The sequence below is a fragment of the Teleopsis dalmanni genome, chromosome 2 (genome assembly GCF_002237135.1).
Source record: "Teleopsis dalmanni isolate 2A chromosome 2, ASM223713v2, whole genome shotgun sequence".
NCBI classification, from domain to species: Eukaryota; Metazoa; Arthropoda; class Insecta; order Diptera; family Diopsidae; genus Teleopsis; species Teleopsis dalmanni.
In genome coordinates, this window is record NC_051847.1 from 235,302,488 (window position 1) to 235,322,085 (window position 19,598).

The 19,598-nt window shown below is 30.0% G+C and overlaps 1 protein-coding gene across 1 annotated transcript in view; it reads right to left on the minus strand.

Moving 5' to 3' along the window:
• Positions 1-1,082: 1,082 nt before the first annotated feature.
• The window catches only part of LOC119679154 (protein scabrous), a 47,889-nt gene continuing 29,373 nt past the window's right edge, over positions 1,083-19,598 (minus strand). Inside the window, exons 2-4 of the mRNA XM_038091353.1 lie at positions 18,001-18,397; positions 5,989-6,543; positions 1,083-2,313 (exon numbers count right to left, since the gene is read on the minus strand). Of these exons, the coding sequence (XP_037947281.1) occupies positions 1,423-2,313; positions 5,989-6,543; positions 18,001-18,397 (1,843 nt within the window). The 3' untranslated portion in view covers positions 1,083-1,422. The remainder of the gene's footprint in view (positions 2,314-5,988; positions 6,544-18,000; positions 18,398-19,598) is intronic.

The window sequence follows — 19,598 nt, forward strand, 5'->3', positions numbered from 1 at the left end:
AAGCATTTATTTTAATAGACTATAATATTTAGTAGAAGTAATACTCTATTTTTTCTACCATATGAATGGTTACTTATATCTGTGAATATAAGTGCAACTAAGTATTTTTAATATCTACTCATTCTCTAAGAGCTTCAATAAGCCGGAAATAAAAATTGCGATTACCATAAACAGCGTAATTCTAATCTGAGTTGAAACAGGATATAGAACAGATGATCCGAATTCGATTCATAGAAACAATTATTATTTCTCAGTTACAATTATATATATAAAATTAAAGTTCACTGTTTCTATGAAGAAATTAATACTATTGACAGATTATCAAAGGTCTCATTATGGCCTATATTTATTTCAAAAGTAGGGTCTGTTTGAAAAGGCTATATAAAAAGAGGAAAATTAGACTTTTTGTTCCGTTACTTGTGGCTGCGTGGCTTTAATTTTAGTCAAAATGAGAGTTGAACCAAGAGGTCCTATATGTGACTCTCTAACTATAGTTTTGGTGAAGATGACAGATGGGCTGGAAGGTCTTATTTCCGATATTCAGAAATTTTCTGTAAAAAATATTTTGTCCTGCATTCAAATAGTTAAATGTCTTCTGTTCATTTAATATTAGTCATCGCACAAAATATCTACTACGGTGGCAGTGCTCTACTTAACTCAGAGCCACTACTCTATAAATTTTGATACTCTCCCTAAAAAACATGACCATCACATAAAAACTACGAAATTATAACGTAGTCTTATTTGATAATAAAAAACTGCAATCTTACCAAAGATGGGAACCAATTATGGTTGTGTTTGGGTAGATAATTTGGTAAAAATATTAATCAATAGAAAAGACCGCCTCAGTAAGAAGTTCTTCTAATAGAGGAATATCCCTCTTATAGGTATTTGTTAAAAATTTTTAAGCAGAACCTACTATAATAACAGTCGTAGTATCTTCCACATGAGTTTCATTCTAAATATTTTTGCGAGTATTATTAAAGACCTATATTAATATATAAGCCTTAAAAAATTTAATTTATTATATAACTATACACAATATTAACTATTATTAAGTATACACTATTAATACACACATATCAGAAATTCTAATATAAATACAACTTAATTAAATAGTAACTCTGGACTTACATAGAAAGCATGTTCACAACTTGCCTTTATATATTGAAAATATTTACAAAATTTTATAGTAATGAGTATCTCCACATGGATGACGCCTTATCGTAACGCATAAATCTATTGACTTCTCACATACGCAATAATATATGAACGCTCTGCACGTCAAACTACAGCAGGCATGGCTATGGTGGTTCTAACTCTAGCAAAGATACGCGTATGTAATTGTTTATAGTTTTATAATTTTAATGTGTTTGGGTTTTCCATGGTATGATGATTTGTATGAATGCTCTGAAAGGCATTCTACACTTGTACACCGGATGAATACGTTGCTGTTGTTGTGGTTGTCGGTACTTCGCTAGATATAATTGTCGTCGCACTTGTCACATCAGAAGCAGTTGCAGCATATCGTTTAGCATTTCTATAAGCACAAACTGCTGCTGATTGACGCTTTATTTGCATTTGACTTGATTTGACGGCAATCCATTCATTGCGCGACGCATCGAACCATGTCAAACCGAGATTGTAGCGTCCATTCAAATTTGCATGCTGACAATGAGAGAACCACCATCCACCCTCATAGTTAGCAGCACAGTGCGTTTGTGAGATGTCACGATCTACATCGATCGCTGAGAATTGCATACCCTGCTGATAGTCTAAAGCATCTGATGCATTGCCACGATAGCCGGAAATGTGCAGGCGGAAGCCATCAGCGCGTGAAGCTATATAGAAGTTACTGTATTGTGCTTGCCAAACATTGTCGTAAATATCTTGCATAATTATACGTAATTCGGTGCAGTTATTCACGGTCAAATGGTGCAATTGCTCGTTACCAATCCAATATTCACCAGCAGGTGTGCCAAAACCGGCAGCATAATCTTCCCACGAACGATTAAAATCAGCACTGCCATCATAACGTCGTTGTACAGTTGTCCAGCCATCTGCTGTGCAATGGGCCATTAATGGATGATGCTGACCAGCAGGCGCAATCAAATAAAGACCTTCAGTACTTTGTGCAACATCACTGCAATCTTGTGGTAATTTATTTATGATGGACTCGTATTGTAACTCAACCTTTTCTAACTTTTCAACCAATGTTTCAGCATTTTGAGATAAATTCGTATTGTTGGTATTGTTAACACTATTAGTGTTGTTTTCTAGTTCATCATTGAAATCAATTCCATATTGTTGAAGCTAAAAATATAAGAAAAAAAAATATACATAAAATTAAGATATTATCAAATGGAAGCTTTTAATAATCACTGAGCTATTAATTAATTTTCAATCAAAATATTAATTATTAATTATTACAAATATTCTCAACAAAATAATAAAAGATTTTTATATCAGTTATTAGATATATCAGAAAATATATTGGAAGCAGTTAGAAATACTTATATTTGTCACAGCAGTTCAATCAGTTTAAATATGTAAAACTATAACTTATTATCTGGTATTGGCAATAAAATATTACTATTTCTAGATACAATGAAATATGTCATATACTTTCTGTGGTCAGTATTCAAATATTATTATTTCAAAATGCAAATGAAACGATGTTGAGCAACTCATCTATCCTTCAGATTTATAAAAGACATAGTTCAAAAATGTAATCAGTAAAAATAGTGTTCATTGACTGGTACTCAAGTTTTATTATTTTCAAATACAAAGAAAGAATTTAATGTAGTTTATATATATCTTCAAGATGTATTAAAAATATGTATTAGTTATATATTCAGTTTAAAAAGTAATAAGCTATTTGAGTTCTATTGAAATTAAAGAAGATTTTAGTAGACCTTACTCATATTATGTCCGATATATTATATATTCAGTACAAAAATATTAAGCGATATTCAGATTAAATAAGATTTTAATGATCCCTACTCATGTTACGTACATAAAAATATTAATTTAAATTATTGTAGCATTTATTGAGCTATGTTGGTTTATAATTAAAATTCTTGATTTCGAATCAAGGAATATAACTTAAAGCATCCAATTTATTTGTGAATTGAAAAATCAAACTGCTTGACCAAATATATATTTTTCTCTTATTAAATTATGAAGTAGCTTTATTTAGCATTTATATTAATAAATTTTAACTATATGTATATGTGAACTATTTGAACTATATATATACTATATATAGATATCAGTACACATATTACACATATTGAATAAAAAAAACAATTGGTAAAGTTAGGCATTATAGGTAATCGCCACCGCTGGGCCGTTGCATAAAACATGTTCTGATGTTTCCTTCTCCTCATGACAGAGTCGACAGGAGTCACTTTCTACCACACCTATAATCTTCATGTGGTAATTAAGTCTACAGTGTCCTGTAAGAAGTTCAGTGTAGATTTTAATATCGTTTCTGCTAAGGTCAAGGATAGCATCAACTTTGATGTAATCAATAAATCTTTTTGACTGTCGCATGCCTGTTTGGGCTCTCCAGTGTTCAAGTAGATGTTGTTTCTCCCGTTCACATAATAAGCTGTTTGTGAAGCTATTTGTTACCCCGCAGGAGAGCTCTGGACCAATGAAAGGACCTTCTGGACCAATGCACCCTTCTTTGTTAGGCTTTATGAAAAAAAAGTATACTTGTTAGCTCTTTAAGTCTGTTGTGCGTCAATCTTCTTAGCTGTGTAATATCTTTATCCAGAATTTCTATCGGGGCTAAGTTAGAGTGTGGGTATGAGTCACTTATTAAGTGATATTTATGGCTTATGCTACATATTTGAATTACTTCGGTTACTGTGTCGATGTTAAGCTCTCAATGGATGTCTCTATATAACATACACATATTAATCGGCATTCAAGATAGTGCGAAGCATTTTTAACTAGTCTATATTTTAGTGCCATAACTTCGAATTGGTATGAGTATTGTTTAGTAAATAAGCAATTTTTTTGAAAATTAATTGTTATTTGAAACAATTAATATCTTTTTGTTGTTTTTTGTTTTTTAATTTTTTCTCTTTATTATAGTTGTATAGTAAAGTTGCATTCCAAGATATTTAGCCCTTGTATTAATTGTAATGGGTTTTTTAGTTTATATACAGGTCATAACTGTATGCACAGAATTTCTGGAAATTATTTGAACTATTTTACGGCTATCTATCCCTAGAACTAGTTTTTTGAACTATAGAGATATATTTTGTTAAAAAATCAAGCATTTCACAATAACAAAAGTGCTTATAAATAGCATTTTTGTGGAAATGAAGCGTCTTGATTTTGTTGGATAATTATAAAATACAAATAGTTGTCATTGTTTATTGTCAGTGAAATATTTTAATGTAATTTTTTTATAAAATCTTTTAATTTGTTTGGTTTTCATCAGCTGGAGCATAGTACATTGTGACCGAAAAGTTTCCGGAAATTTTAAATAAAACGCAAAATTCTTAATCTTCATCAATATTTATTTTATCTCCTTCAAAATATGCTCCATTAGAAGCGATACACAAATGCCAACGTTTCTTCCAATCATCAAAACATTTTTTATAGGCGCTTTCCGGTATGGCTTTGAGTTCCCTCTGCGAATTCTGTTTTACGTCTTATATGGATTCAAAACGCGTTCCTCTGAGTGGTAATTTGAGTTTGGGAAACAGGAAAAAGTCACACGGTGCAAGATCAGGTGAATACGGTGGCTGTTCGATGGTATTTATTGAATTTTTGGCCTTAAAATCGTTGATAATGTTGGCTCGGTGCGAGGGAGCATTATCGTCATGAAAAATCCATGAATTATCCTTCCACAATTGAGGCCGTTTACGGCGGATATTTTCACGCAAAGTCTAAACAGTCAAAAATAGTCTTTATTGACTGTTTGTCCTTCAGGGACGAATTCATGATGCACCACACCACGAATATCGAAGAAAACAATCAGCATTGCCTTGATTTTCGAGCGACTTTGGCGTGGTTTTTTCGGTTTCGGCTCGTCTTTTCCTCTCCATTCCGATGATTGTTGGCTTGTTTGCATGTCGTACTCGTAGACCCATGTCTCGTCACCCGTTATGATGCGTTCCATGAAAGTTGGATCGGAATTGGCACGATCAAGCATGTCTAACGAGACCTGTCCACGATGGTGTTTTTGGAACAAATTGAGGTGAATCGGAAAAAGCCGAGCGTTGACACGTCGCATACACAAATTGTCCACCAAAATCAAACGAGCCATCTCACGACCGATGCCTAGCTCTCGTGCTATCTCTCTAACACTCACATGAGGATTTTTGAACACGATTTCCTTTGCCTTTTCAATGTTTTCGTCGGTGGTAGAGGTCGAAGGTCGTCCAGAACGCGGCATGTCTTCGACGGTCGTACGACAGTCCTGAAAGGCTTTGTACCACTCATAAACTTGAGTTTTCGATAAAACTGATTCCCCATAAGCCTTTTGTAGCATTCGCAACGATTCTGCACACGAAAATTCGTTCGAAACACAAAATTTGATGCAAACTCTTTGATCAATATTTTTTTCCATTGTTTTTTTTCGCAACGCACTACTGAGGTGAACTGGTTTCAACAGCTGCCGTAAACGAACTGTCTGACAGATCGCGCTCATTTTTGGCATAGTAATTAAGGACAGTGCTGCCAAACTACATAAACTTAAAGTATCGAAAAATATACAGCGCGCGAATTTTAAATGAGAATTTCCGAAAACTTTTCGGTCACAATGTATCTCTCGGTTATATAACATTTTGTGTAATCAAAATAAGTTTTCTAATGCATTAATGCAACTTATGTGCTAACAATATTCTCCCTAAGTTGTGTGAGAATTGTTGGTTATAACAAAGTGAATCAAAGTTTAAATGAAATTAGGTCAACATTTTGCTAATTAAATTAATTAACTTTCATTTTATTTGACACAATCTTGCTTACCTTATTGTCAGCTCTTCTGTGATGTGTCAATGCTCGTTGCACATCCTGTAGGACACTTTGTGAACGATCGACTTGTGCTTGGAGTTTGGTTACAGTTGTTTCCATTTTCCGGACGCCGTCACGTTCATCCTGTAAAGTGCTTACACTCATTGCCATGGCTTGTATGGAACGTGCCATATTTTTGCTTTCCTCACGCAGCATATTCTGCTCGGATGTTAGTTGTGCATTTGTAAATTCTAATTTGGATATTTCATGCCGTAGCTCGGGCACATTCTTGTCAATTTTAGTTTGTAGACCTTCTACGTCCTCCAGCAGTTCCAGCATCGACAAATGCAATTTGTCCAACGTGGCAATTTGGCGACTCAAATTGAAATTGGCATCCGCAAGACGATGTTGCTCTATTTCGATGCTGCGTACGCGTTCGTCAATGCGGTGGTATTTCAGTTCGTTCAGCTTGCGCCGCATGCTACGTTGCGCCAATTGAAGTTCATGTATTTCTTGGCGTTGGAAGTGACAATGACGGCGTTTGTGATCTGCCAAGGATTCAGTGTTGAGCTGAAAAGAAAGAAATAATTAAATATTTATGTCAACAATTAAGGAAATGTGTTATGTTAATATGAACTTCTACTTAAAATAATATTGAAATGGATTATGAATATAGTTTTAATGGAATAAGTAATGGATTTTTATGCCCTTCAAAGAAAAATAATATGGAATAATTATTACAATTGTTGACTATACTGAGAGTTTTTTGAAAGTTAGCATATATTTCGATGCTCTGATTTAAAAAATGAAAAATGAATGTAATTAATGGCATTATGGATTAAATATATGGAATGGAATTAGTTAGTATACGGTTTGTTAGCAAACTCCACTGGGAGAAAAGTCATTTATAAGGATGTATGGAGTGGCATTTATTTTGTTGGTCTGGTGTTAGATTGACTCATAATATTTAGCATATCAAAAACAGAAAAGATGTGCCAAAACCGTAAATTCTAATTGCTACAACCACATGTTTATCAATCCTCATGACCTAAAATTTATATTATAGACGTGAGAGATGGATAGTTTAAACAGCGTAGTGCTGCAAGCAACACAGTACAACCCCGTTTGTTTTATTAAGTGAAAAATTTTTTAAGATATGAAATTTTACGTATGCTTAATATAGTCGCCAAATGATTCACAGCACTGTAATTTTTTGGGGGGTTATATAAAGGATCTCATGTAAAGGGAACTCTCAACGGTTTGGGAAAGAACATTCTTTAAGTGTAGCAGAGTTTTTGCCAGCTAAGTGCCAATAAGTAATTGAAAACTACCTCAAAAGTTTCTAGAACTGTGAGTCGTCAGGTGAATAATCATTTGATAAATAGTATTTTTGCATATAATGGTACAAGATTAAAACAATATACTGAAATAAAATTTTTATTGAACTTTTCATTATTTTATACAAATTATTTTTGCTTTCTGAGCCATAATTTTTACTTTTAGAACCATAATAAGAAACAACTTTATATAAGGATATTTTTTTTATAAATAGAACACCTATTAACTTTACTATCCTCAATTACTGTCCAAACGACAATTATCTCAAAAAAAATTTTTTTAAAATAATCTCAAAACCCCATAGAAGAACCATCAGGTTTCTGAGAATCTGCTTTTTAAACAAGATCTTTTATATGCTAGGACTTGTCTTGAAAGTGTAGTTCATTGCATTTAAAACTTAAGTGGTTAAACTCTTAACAATTAGTTTAAATAATTCAAATTGTGTATGTCTAATTCCCATTATGTATCAGTAACTATTTATAAGGTTGTTTTCAAGTTATATACCAACAATTTAATATTTTATATTCAACTTGGACTTATGATTAAATTTTAATGAAAAAATTAATTTTAAAGAATGTCATTGAATTTTTTGTCCGTATTAAGTATATAGATTACATGGTATCAGAAAATTGTCTAATAACCTCACTTTCTTTTAGAATTAATCAATGAATGAATGATATTAGAAAAATTATATCAATGAAATTATTTCAACACAAAACTTAAGCATATCCAAAACTTCTATTGTAGGAGACATATATCGATTAAATCACCTAGCAGTGTAGGTAGGGTAGACGGGGTTAAGTGGATAGATTCCCTTCTTTGACAACAAAATCTATAAATAATACACTGTAAGAAGACGTTACGACAAAAAATATTTTATACATAGTACGCCTTATTCCCTTGAAGCAATCCTTGCTACACCACTCCATTGAATGCATTTTATCCTGATATTAAGTTTTTCATTAACTTAATTGGCTTGAAATATTTTATATTTAATATTAATTTATTTAAATAATTTACTACAATATTATACAGCAATTCACAATATGAATTGTTTCTGAATATTTTTTTCGTATATTTTCTCATTTAAATATTTCTTATATTTTTTTAAAAAAGAACGCTTGCGACTTATGCAGTTTTTCTGTAAAAGAAATGTAAAGGAGCGACATTCTTTTTCTATAAAATAAAATGCAAAATATTTAAATAAAAAAATTATTTATTATTCATTATAAATTTAATAAAATTCCCTCACAAATATATTTCATTCTCGTAATTCGTGAAATATAACTTCATTCATTTGAGTCATCAGTGATATTTCAGTACAACTTCCTGCAGTTGTTAGTGAAAAAATGCATACTTTGTATATAAAATTTTTTAACAAAATAAATATAATATAAAAAACATATAATAAAATATTATTTTATAAATTTATTTCTTTATATATAGTACACACTCGTATGTATTGTCACCTTTTGCTTGATGATGAATATAAATCACATCACTCACTGAACTTTCAGGATGTGATTGTCATTTTGTAGTTTTTATTTGTTTGCATTTAAATTGGCAATTTTAGCACAAATAAATACTTGTCAACTTAAATTGGTTCTTGCTCTTGGGTAAACCTATTTGTATATATATATATCTTTTTTATTTAAAAAGGTTGTCATTCATGGTTAATCTCATCGAAACTTTCATTTCCTTAGGCAATTGACAGGCGATTGATGTGCTTTATTTAATTTTTCTATCGAACATGGAAATTTACTTTATTCAGAAAATTTTAATTTTATATGCAAATAAGTTGATATATTTTCATATCACAGTTTTTGTATTTTTATAACAATTATTTCATATTATTTATTAATATAAATAATGTTAAGTAAAAATGCAAATAAATGAGTAGACATAAAATTAAAATTAAATTAAATGCGAAATTTTATAATTTAATATTAATATTTGTTTAAAATATACAATTATTAATTTAATTAAATTGAATAAATTTAATTTTATATACAAAGAACGAGCTATGCATTGCCAAAATTTTTATTTAATTTAAATGAAAATGTTTCATAAATCAATTATTCCATTATTTCTAGAATTTTTATGAACAGTTATATTTACGAAAATTTTAATTTAAAAAATAATTTCGAGACCACTGATGATATGTATTTGGCAATATTAAATTCCAAAAATTAAATTCGAAATAAAATAAAAATGTTTGTTGTTGAAATTCATTATTGTTTGATACCTCTCTTATAGAGAAGTCTCTTGTGAAAGTATTTATGTACAAAAACTTTTGGATCATATAGATAATATGGAATATAGTTTCGAAACATCTATTTAATTAAAGTTAGTGATTTCAACAAACTTTTGGATTTCATTTAAACCATTTATTATTATTGAATAATAGGCTATGAATGCACCGCGATCTAAAAGATCAATTATGCATCTAAATGCCCAACTAAAACAATTCTAAACTACGTATAAATATCGTAATTACTTTGGGCTTAATTTTACCTATTTGGTTTGGAACCAATATCCCGCTACTAAAGCAGTCAAGTCTACATCTTACCGATTTAAACTATTTTGCTTACTTATAATTAAGTAATATATTTGTATTGGTTACTTTAATATATTTAACATGTTATCTAATTTGTGATCCTGATACAGAAATATTATTTCAGAGACACATTATTTTAAATACAACTGTCATCCAAATCGTTATATGTTTATCCTTATGTTTACCATTTTACAATACTAACCGTTTAACAAGCACTGAACGTAATAATATTGTAAAAACTTATCGTAAAACTTACTAATTCATTATTAAAAATATCATACATAACGTTCGACATAATCGCAGATTCAAGTATAATATAAGCAAAACTAAGAAGAAATACGAAGATTTTAGTTCTGTAACACATAAGCTAAGGCTTACATATAATCGAAAAGGAAGACCGACAGAAAATATTGTTGTTGCGAGTGTTAGAATTCAACTCCATCCATTAAATAAAGTGGACTGCATTTCAGTCGAATTTACAGTCTATTCTGTATTTAGATTTTTATCTTCATTCTTATAAAATTCTGCTAACAGAGAAATTGAAACTTGATACTCACACCATACATAGAGCATACTCTAACTAGGTCCTCAAGCAACAACGTTTGAATGATGACCATGGTATCCAATTTTTTTCAATAATAAAGCTAATTTATGTCTCGATGAATATGTAAAAAACAAAAGTTATCGCATCTGACACAAAAAATCTACAAGTAGCTGTTGGAAAACCAAAGCGTCCAATGGTTTATGACCATATTATGACCATAAAACGTCAATTTCTATCGCTATATATATTTAACATTTTTCGGCTTAATATTGAAAAGAAGGATCTGGACTATATAATGTTTTAACAAAACGGTATTTTCTCGCCGTTGAATACTTTGACTAGTTTCCAGGACGTGTAATTTTGCCATGACTATGCGATTTGTTGCCACTGGACTATATTTTATAGGATTTCAGGTCTGTGAAAATATTTTTAAAATTATATTTAAATTTATTTGTTACTCTATATATTAAATTTGAACACTTGGCTTAAAAACCAGAGTCTGTTTAATTTGTTTAAATGAATAAATAAATAAATACCAGCTTGGACATACTGTTAAAGTAATTTCAATCGAGATTCACTTTTAGTGTTATTTTCATTTTCAATTAGTGAAATCTCGAGCGAAATGTATACCACTTAAGATTAATTTATAACACTCTAGATATTTTATCCGACTAGAATAAATATCCTAAAATCAACAGCTGTTTTTTATGACTTGACAAATAAAGTGGAATTTGATGTATGTATTTATGAAAAATATAAATGTCTACTAATACTATTATAAGAATCCTAGATTACTCTAAAGATTAGGAATTCTTCTGATGAAGGAAGAAGCGAATACGTATACCGAAATACGTATAAAGATATATAAAATACAATGTACAAAATAAAAGTTAAATCCTAAAAAAGAAAACAGACTTTACTCTGATGATGTTCTATTCTAGAGTAGATCTATATTGACTCCACATTCAGCAATCAATAATGCTATAAGATAAATTTTTATCTCTTCAATAACGCTGTTTTAATTCTGAACATATGCGATGAATTGTGTATTTATTTCTTAAATAAAAATATATTCTATTTTTATTCAAAATTCTTTTTGTTTATATAAATTTTTTTCATTTATAACACATCAAAGATGGGTATAACAATTACTCTTATCAGCTACTTAATATCACCTGCGTTTCGATTTTTTTGTTTGTTTTATTTCAGCTTGAAATTTCTTTTCTTAAGATACATTCAGAAATTTAAAACCTTTTGCCTTTCTCGACCTCACATAAAAATATTTCTGCACCTTTTATTGAAGATACTTTCAAAGCAGCTTAAATATCATCAACAACAATAACAACACTAAGTAGTAAGAGCAGAGGCAGCAGCAGAGGTAGCAGCAGAGGCAGCAGCAGAGGTAGCAGCAGCAACAACAGCATCAAAATCATTCCAAGAAAGGATAAAAAAATATTTTCTGTAAAATTTAACCAAAAAGTACATCAAACATCTGTCCTTTAGACTCATTCTCGTTGTTGTTGTTGCTGATGTTGCTGCTGCTGATGGTTTTTGTTTTGACTGCTTCCGTTGCTACACTTTTTGTGTTGTATATCGAACAGATAAATTGCTTTGGAACCACAGAAAAGCAAATAGAAAGACACGAAATGTGTGTCGAATTCGGAGTACGCGTATATAATCATCAAGATTTCAATATCATCTGCCAGGCTTCATCCGTTGGCTTCAATTCAATATGACTGCAGCAGCAGTTATATTGCTTGGTTCTTGCGTTGCACGATATACATTATTGCCGCTTCTGGACAATAAAAATTTAATACTTATGCATTTCTTAAGTTAAATTATCGTTTAATAAAGGAAACAGCTGCACAAGCTGATATTTTATTAAAAGAATTAAAAGTGATTTTATTTTTTCATTTTTTATATTATCACAATAAAAATTTTGGTATCTTTTTATCACGTATGGGATTTGTACGAGGAGTAGTATATATATACTTTTTTATTGTATATATAAATCTATAGGTGATATCTAACGGTGATAATATGCTGTACAATATTAAAAAAACTACTCTCAATATAAAATAGAGTTCAATATATAATGTATGTATGCTAGAGACTTGGTCATTTCGAAAATCAGACCATTATCTTCTAGAATCCTTATGCTTTAAGCGTATCTAGATACTTAAAAATGACCAAGCACTATGTAGTGTGCTTTTTACTTCATCACAATAAAAATTTAGAATATTTTTATCACGTATGGGATTTGTACAAAGAGTACTATATACATATATTATATATATATGCTTTTATATTGTTTATACCTATAAATCTATAGGTGATAATGTCCTGTACAGTTTTGGAGAGACTACTCTTAATATGAAATTCAGTTCAATATGTAATGTATTTAGATTCAAATACTATTCAGACATTTCGAAGATTCAAACATATTATTACCTAGATGGCTTGTGCTCGAGTATTTATCTTAAGCGTATCTAGGTACTAGGGAATGTAGAGCTTGAATGCTTGAAGAATTACTATTACTTTTTGACGTACTTAAACAAAACGAAACTATCGGACCTATTCTGTGCACTTTATAAACTTGTCAAACATTGACATTTGTCAAAATTGACTGCTGTAAAGGTTTTGGTATTCTGTGACATAAATAAAAAGCTCTTTTCCTTGTTAGTTGTCAATACTACAAATTCTGTTGACAACTTTAAAAATATGCTCTTTTTAAGCATTTTTTATTTTTTGCATGCATGACAAATATTCTTAACTAAAATGTACGCTCTTTACTTGGCAACTTAAAATATGTGCTCTTTACAAGCATTTTTTACGAACAGTTACGAACAATTACGAACAGTTTTCTATACAAAACAGTTTACACCATAGTGTTGTGAGAAACACTAGGTACTTGAGCTTTGAAATTTGTCAAGATGTGTCCAGAATACCAAAAAGCTTTCAGCTTTATAAAAATCAAAAATTTTATTAAATAATTTGACAAATCTGTCAAGTGCACAGAATAGAGCCGTATGTATATATATATACATATATATTTGCTGAGAAACGTCTCGGACCGACTAGTTAAAGCCAAATCAACACAAATCAAAAAAATGCAATCTTATAACGAAGTAGTAGGTCTATTAGTAGGTCTATAAGTAACCAAAAATTTCAGAATTTCATGTAGTTTCTATTAAAAATCAACACTAGTATTAAACATGGACATTGTAGCATTTCAAAAAAGCAATTTTTTATCCCTAAAAAATTTTATTATACCACATAGATCAAGTTAAAGTGGCGGGATTGCATACCAAAAGTCCACTAAAGCGAAAATAATATAGGTTGTATGTCACATAAGAGTCTATTACCATTAAATTCCTTTTATTTTTCGAAAGTAAAAAAAGAATATATAAGAACTATATTAAAATTGAATTTCCTGTTTTTAAAAATCACTTTTCACTCGAGGAATGATACACATTCCTACTGCAATCATCGCATTCATTATGCAAAATATTTAAACTAAAACAGAAGGACTCCTTTTGGTAAAAGCATTTCAACAATTTTGTATTTGGCTGTGCATTAAGCATTTTTGCCCATTTTGAGACTTTAAAACCGGCAACCAACTTGTGGAGCTCGACTGAAGTGCGGTCCTTTAGATTGCGAACATAAAGTACATACTTAAATGTTTTTCTCATTTTAAAATCACTTTAAGGAAGATCTGAAGCATAAAATCATTGGATAAAAACCAGTGAAGCTGCCTTAGTAAACAAGTTGTTAGGGCATTTGTTGCTTGAAAAAGTCCTCACACACACGTCAGGATTGTAAACACCTACTAAGAGCGATTATCACTGCTCTGAAAATACTTTGAAAACTTCAATAAATGTTTGTTAAATATTTAAAAATCTTAAAAACATTTGCTTTTGTTTATTTGATTTTATTCATTCAATTTATTCATATAATTAATTTGTTTAATTAATTCATTTAGTAATTAGTGTAAATAATTCCAAATAAAGAGATAATTTAATTATTCTTAAATAAATAATTGAAATTAAGAGAATGCTTTATTTATTTGAAATTACCTTCAAGAAAATTCCAAAATAAATTAGTTTAATTAGTTCAGACTACTGTTTCTTACAAAAATCCTTATTTAAAAACTTGCAATAAGTCAAGTTTATTCACGCTCATATGTGTTCCTCAATTATCATTCTTACACCATGTTTCCACCTGTTTCATTTAAGCAGTTTTGCTTGTTAACGCCACTAATGAAGATAATTTACAGTACAAAAAACTATTATACTCATTATAAATAAATCAACTGATTTGAGGCAAAAAATATATAATGCAACCCTTAAAAATAAAGTTCCGCCAACTCCATTTTACCAAAATTTTAAATATTTATTACATGTTTTACATGTAAAATGTTAATAAACAAGATTTTTCACAAGCATTAATCAGCTTATGCCAATGGAAACGACGAAAAGAACTAAAAAAATCAATTAATTAAAAATGAATTATTTGTTAATATGGCGTTTACATTGGCCGAAAATGGCTCATTTTGAATGAGCCATTTGAAAGTGTTTACATTCGTTCTATTTCATTTGTTCTCATTTCAACAGCTGATTTTTCAACTTGCATGTTGATTTGATTTTTGGCCCGTGCCAAAAAAATGTTGCATGAAGGTTAAATATGCCTTCAAACCTTACATTAGAAACTTAAAACATATTTTTAACTTCGATTAATTACTTTTTGGGAAATAAAAGTTCTAAAAAGCAGTGCATCGTTTTCAAGAAAATGCAACCACCAAACATTTGTTTACCTTTTTTTGTAAATATGTTAAAAACAGCTTTTTCAAACTGTCAAAATGCCATGAAGAGCTTTCATTTAGGGTATGTTCAATGGATTCCTTTGCATTTGGAACGTATGTGAAATGCATTCGAACGTCATTCATACAGAATGTGAGAAAATTGCTCATTTTTGTGCTTGAAATTTTATATGCAAGAATGAGCCATTCGATACTCATTTTCGATTTTTGACCAAAATGAGCCATTTTCGGCCAATGTAAACGCCGTATAATGCAATAGCAAAACTTTACTAATTTGATTGTAAACTATAATGTTTTCTATATAATTATGTAGGAAATCATTTGTCAGTAATAGTGTAATAGTCCGCATGAATATTCTCCTCAATTACATATATTTATTTTTATCTATTATTAAATAAGGCTTCAGTTTCTGTGAAAGATCTATCGATTGAAACAGCATATCGTTTAATTGCAGACTATATAGCGTGTGATAGGTCTACTGCTGTCATTTTCATTGACTTAAGAATTTTCAATTTTACACTTTTAAAATGAACCTCGTCAATCAAAGTGTTGGTTTGTATTCCTCTAGAGATTATTAACAAGGGTATCTACCATCTCTTTCTTAAGTTGGTTAATAATAAGTAAAAGTCAGTAAAAACATATAATAAATGCTGACTAAATTCGTGTTAGTCTAATAGGTATAGTCTCTGGATACATATTATTAGGACAGTATTAATATTACCAGGTTAACTGCAGTGCTTTCCACTATTAGTACTCTTTACTCCCCTATAGTAATCCATTTAAAAAAACTGCAGATTACTTTTAACATTTATTGCCAAATTTGTGGAAACTGAGACAAAAAGGGTTCTCACGATTTTTTCACTGACAAACTTTTATGACAGACTTTTAAGGAAGTACTTTTTTGACAGTATGTTGGTAAATATTCGATGGTTGAAGTGAAGAATCTGTTAAACTATATAAATTTATTTAGATGCATCCAATCGGGGTATCTTGTTAAAAATTTGCTATTAAAACGATAAATATGCGCTAATTATGATAGCGATTTACTATAAATTATTTATGATAATTATGACAGAAAGATAATCAAAACTGATAAGTATGTCCTTTAACATTTATTGTAAAAATGATAGGAAAAATAAAAAAGAACATATTTTTTTTCTATGATTGCTTGAATTTAGCTACCTGTAGGAATAAGTTGTCAAAGCAGTTAGCTTAGGCTAAGTTGGAGTTGCAGTCTTATAACCAAGAAATTCCATAAGCCTGCACCTCATCAAACAATCACTTCTCAATCCTTATCATCGAAACAGCAGTGTCTAGACCATCTATTTTCTTGGATTACCATCGGTAATCCGAAACTAAATAAATTCAAAAGATAAATGTACTCTTCGTTACTGGAGTTTCTTGTAATGGAGTGAGGGTATAAAACGGTAAACATTCTCTAATTATGGAAGGTGAAGAAGTATCTGGTGATCAGAACTATTATAGAAACATTATAGTAACAAAGTAATCGATTATTAGTAAGATTTAAACTATTTAAAGTACTTCAGTTAAAAAAACGTTTACAAGACAATTTATGAATTTAATTTAATATGTCTGAAATCCATGTAGATTTTTTAAATGAATTTTATATTAAAGCCCTTTTTATTTATTTTATGAAATATTATTTCCATTCCTTTTTATTTCAACTCATGGACTTGTTTATTTGTAATAATTCAAAATATTTTTATATTTTTTAAAATTCACTCTTTGGCATTCACCATTGTTGGACGTGAAGTGAAAAGCAAATTTACAATCAATAAAAGTTGAAAATATTGCTGATGGTCGACAACAATACCTCTAAGCTAAACAGGCAATTTATTCCATATATTCATCATTCGATCAACATATCCACGAAGTATTTTTCTTTAGCATACCAAATAAATAAATACGAAAATATTTACCATATAAAAAAAGTACAGAAATGGAAATTTCGGGAAGAAGAGCTGAGCCTGAAATTGCGATTGTTTCGGATAAAACTGAATACTGAGTTTTATTTGTATTTGTGTAAGAATGACAGTGCCTTTTTGCGTTTTTAAATAATATTTAGATTGGAAACGCTTGTAGGAATTTATAGGAGCTTTCAGATAACAAAATTGATAACAATTTGACTTTGAGTAGAAAAATGGGAATAACAACAGCCAGACGAACAGTCAAGCTAATGAGCAGCGTCAGAATAATCGGTTGGATGTGCTGGAGTAGAACTTTCCAACGATTTCGATTGCTATTTTGACAGTTTATTGACGGAAGGCCGGATATGTATCTGTGCTATTGCAATTTGTAGTAATTGTGTTTGTTGTTGTTGAAAATACGTTTTTGGCGATAATATTTATAAAATGTTTGCTATAAAAATTTGTTATGCAAATTGTATGTCAAGTCAGTTCAACGAAGTTCATTAATAATTGTCGAAGTAGCAAAAGTTTGGGAAAAAAATTCATTTGAATAATGGAATGTTTGTGGAATTAACTATTCTAGGTTTATGTTCATACAATTTAAAGCATAAAATCTATAAATCTTTTGAGCAAGAAGGAAACTTTCATTTATTATTGCAATGAAAAGTTTTCAAAACAAAATGGAAAATAAAATTAAATGAGATTGTTTTATTTAATCAATTTATAATTTACTTTTAAACAACACATTTTACTGCCAACGTATTCCATTAATAAAATGAAAATGGCATTTATATAAGGCATGCGTAACATTTCTCTTATTAATGAATTGAATACCGCTTACCTTAACATCCTCGCTCTGTTCTCCTTTGTACTGCACTGCAGTTTGTGCATTTACATCGGTTTGTTGTAATCCTTTGAGATTATGCAGTAGACGTTTATAATCCTCTTCCTGCTGCATTATTTCTTCGCGTAGTTCCTGCACATAAACTTCACTCTGTTGTTGGCGCTCCTGTAGGGAGACTACTTCCAGTTTAAGTTGTTGAAAGTCATTACGAACAGTTGCCAAATCCTCGAAATTCTGTGTATGAAAATTGACATCCTTTGTAGCTTTTGTGGCAATCTGTTGCAATTCGATGAGTTGTTTGCGTATTTCCGATACAGACTGTTGCAACCATTCGATAGTAAGACGCTCCTTGTTTGTGTTAATGTGACCATCACGTAACGACTTTACTTCCAATCTGTGTTATATCGGAAATTTTCAGTAATGATGTGTTGCAAGGGAAAATGTATACAGATGCACACAAGTAGTGGGTAATTTCATGAAAATATAAGTAAGGAAAATATATATAAAATTTATGAAATGAGATAAATGCTGTATTTAAAGTTGTTAAATATATTTTCGATATCAAGAAATTATTATTTTTATTAAAAATATAACAACCAGTACTCGATACGGCTGTTTCCAATAAATTGAATTAATCAATATTCAATCCAATTAATTAATAAATAATTAAAATTTTATTGTTGTAGTTTACTACTATTCAAGACACCACTCTATTGAAAACGATAGTTTATATTAAGGATCTAGTTTCATTCGTCAAAGCTGTTGTTAAAAATCAATTTAAAAAACATATAAGGAATATCGTACTACCAAATATAATTCAAGATATTAGTTAGAAATTTAATTTTTTATTTTCTAAAATTTTTTTCACTTTTAACTAAATAAATATGTATGAATATTACTTTTTGTTAAGATAGAATTTAAAAAGATATAATTTGGAAATTTAATTTTTTATGCAGATAGAGGTTTCAAAACAAAACAAATTCCTCTTTTTTGTATTATTTTAATTAATTGAATTTTGGCAGACCATACAGCTGTGTCGAGTATTGCCATATACCAATTAGCAGTGGTCTTACAATTATTTCTTGTATTTAATTATTCGTAAATAATATTTTGAGAGAACAAGTAAGTATCAAGTGTCAAGGGTTGAACTCGAGCCCTGCCAAAATTGAAGCTCAGAGTCAGTGCTCGTTAACCAACTGATTCAATGGCGACTTACATATTCAAACATGGAGTTTGGTTAATTTGCTGTGAAATTTCAATAATAAATTTACTTTCTATGTTATATTAGAACGAAATCACAAGCCAGCTGTAGAATAATTTTATTTTTTATTATTTTATGTAGACATGTACAAGACACTCAGTAGTAAATACCGCTAGAGACTGAATTACAATTAATAATAAATAAATCCTTGGCTATAAATGTTTAATATCAGTGAGTTAACGATTACGATTCACTTTTTTTGACTTTTATTGGGTAGATCCGACGTAGAAAATCTTCTTAGTCGGCGTAAGTAGTTGATATCTGATCACAGCTCATCTACTAGTGAGTTCGGGTAATTTAATAGCCTTGTTAGGTACTTTTTTGAGATCGCGCT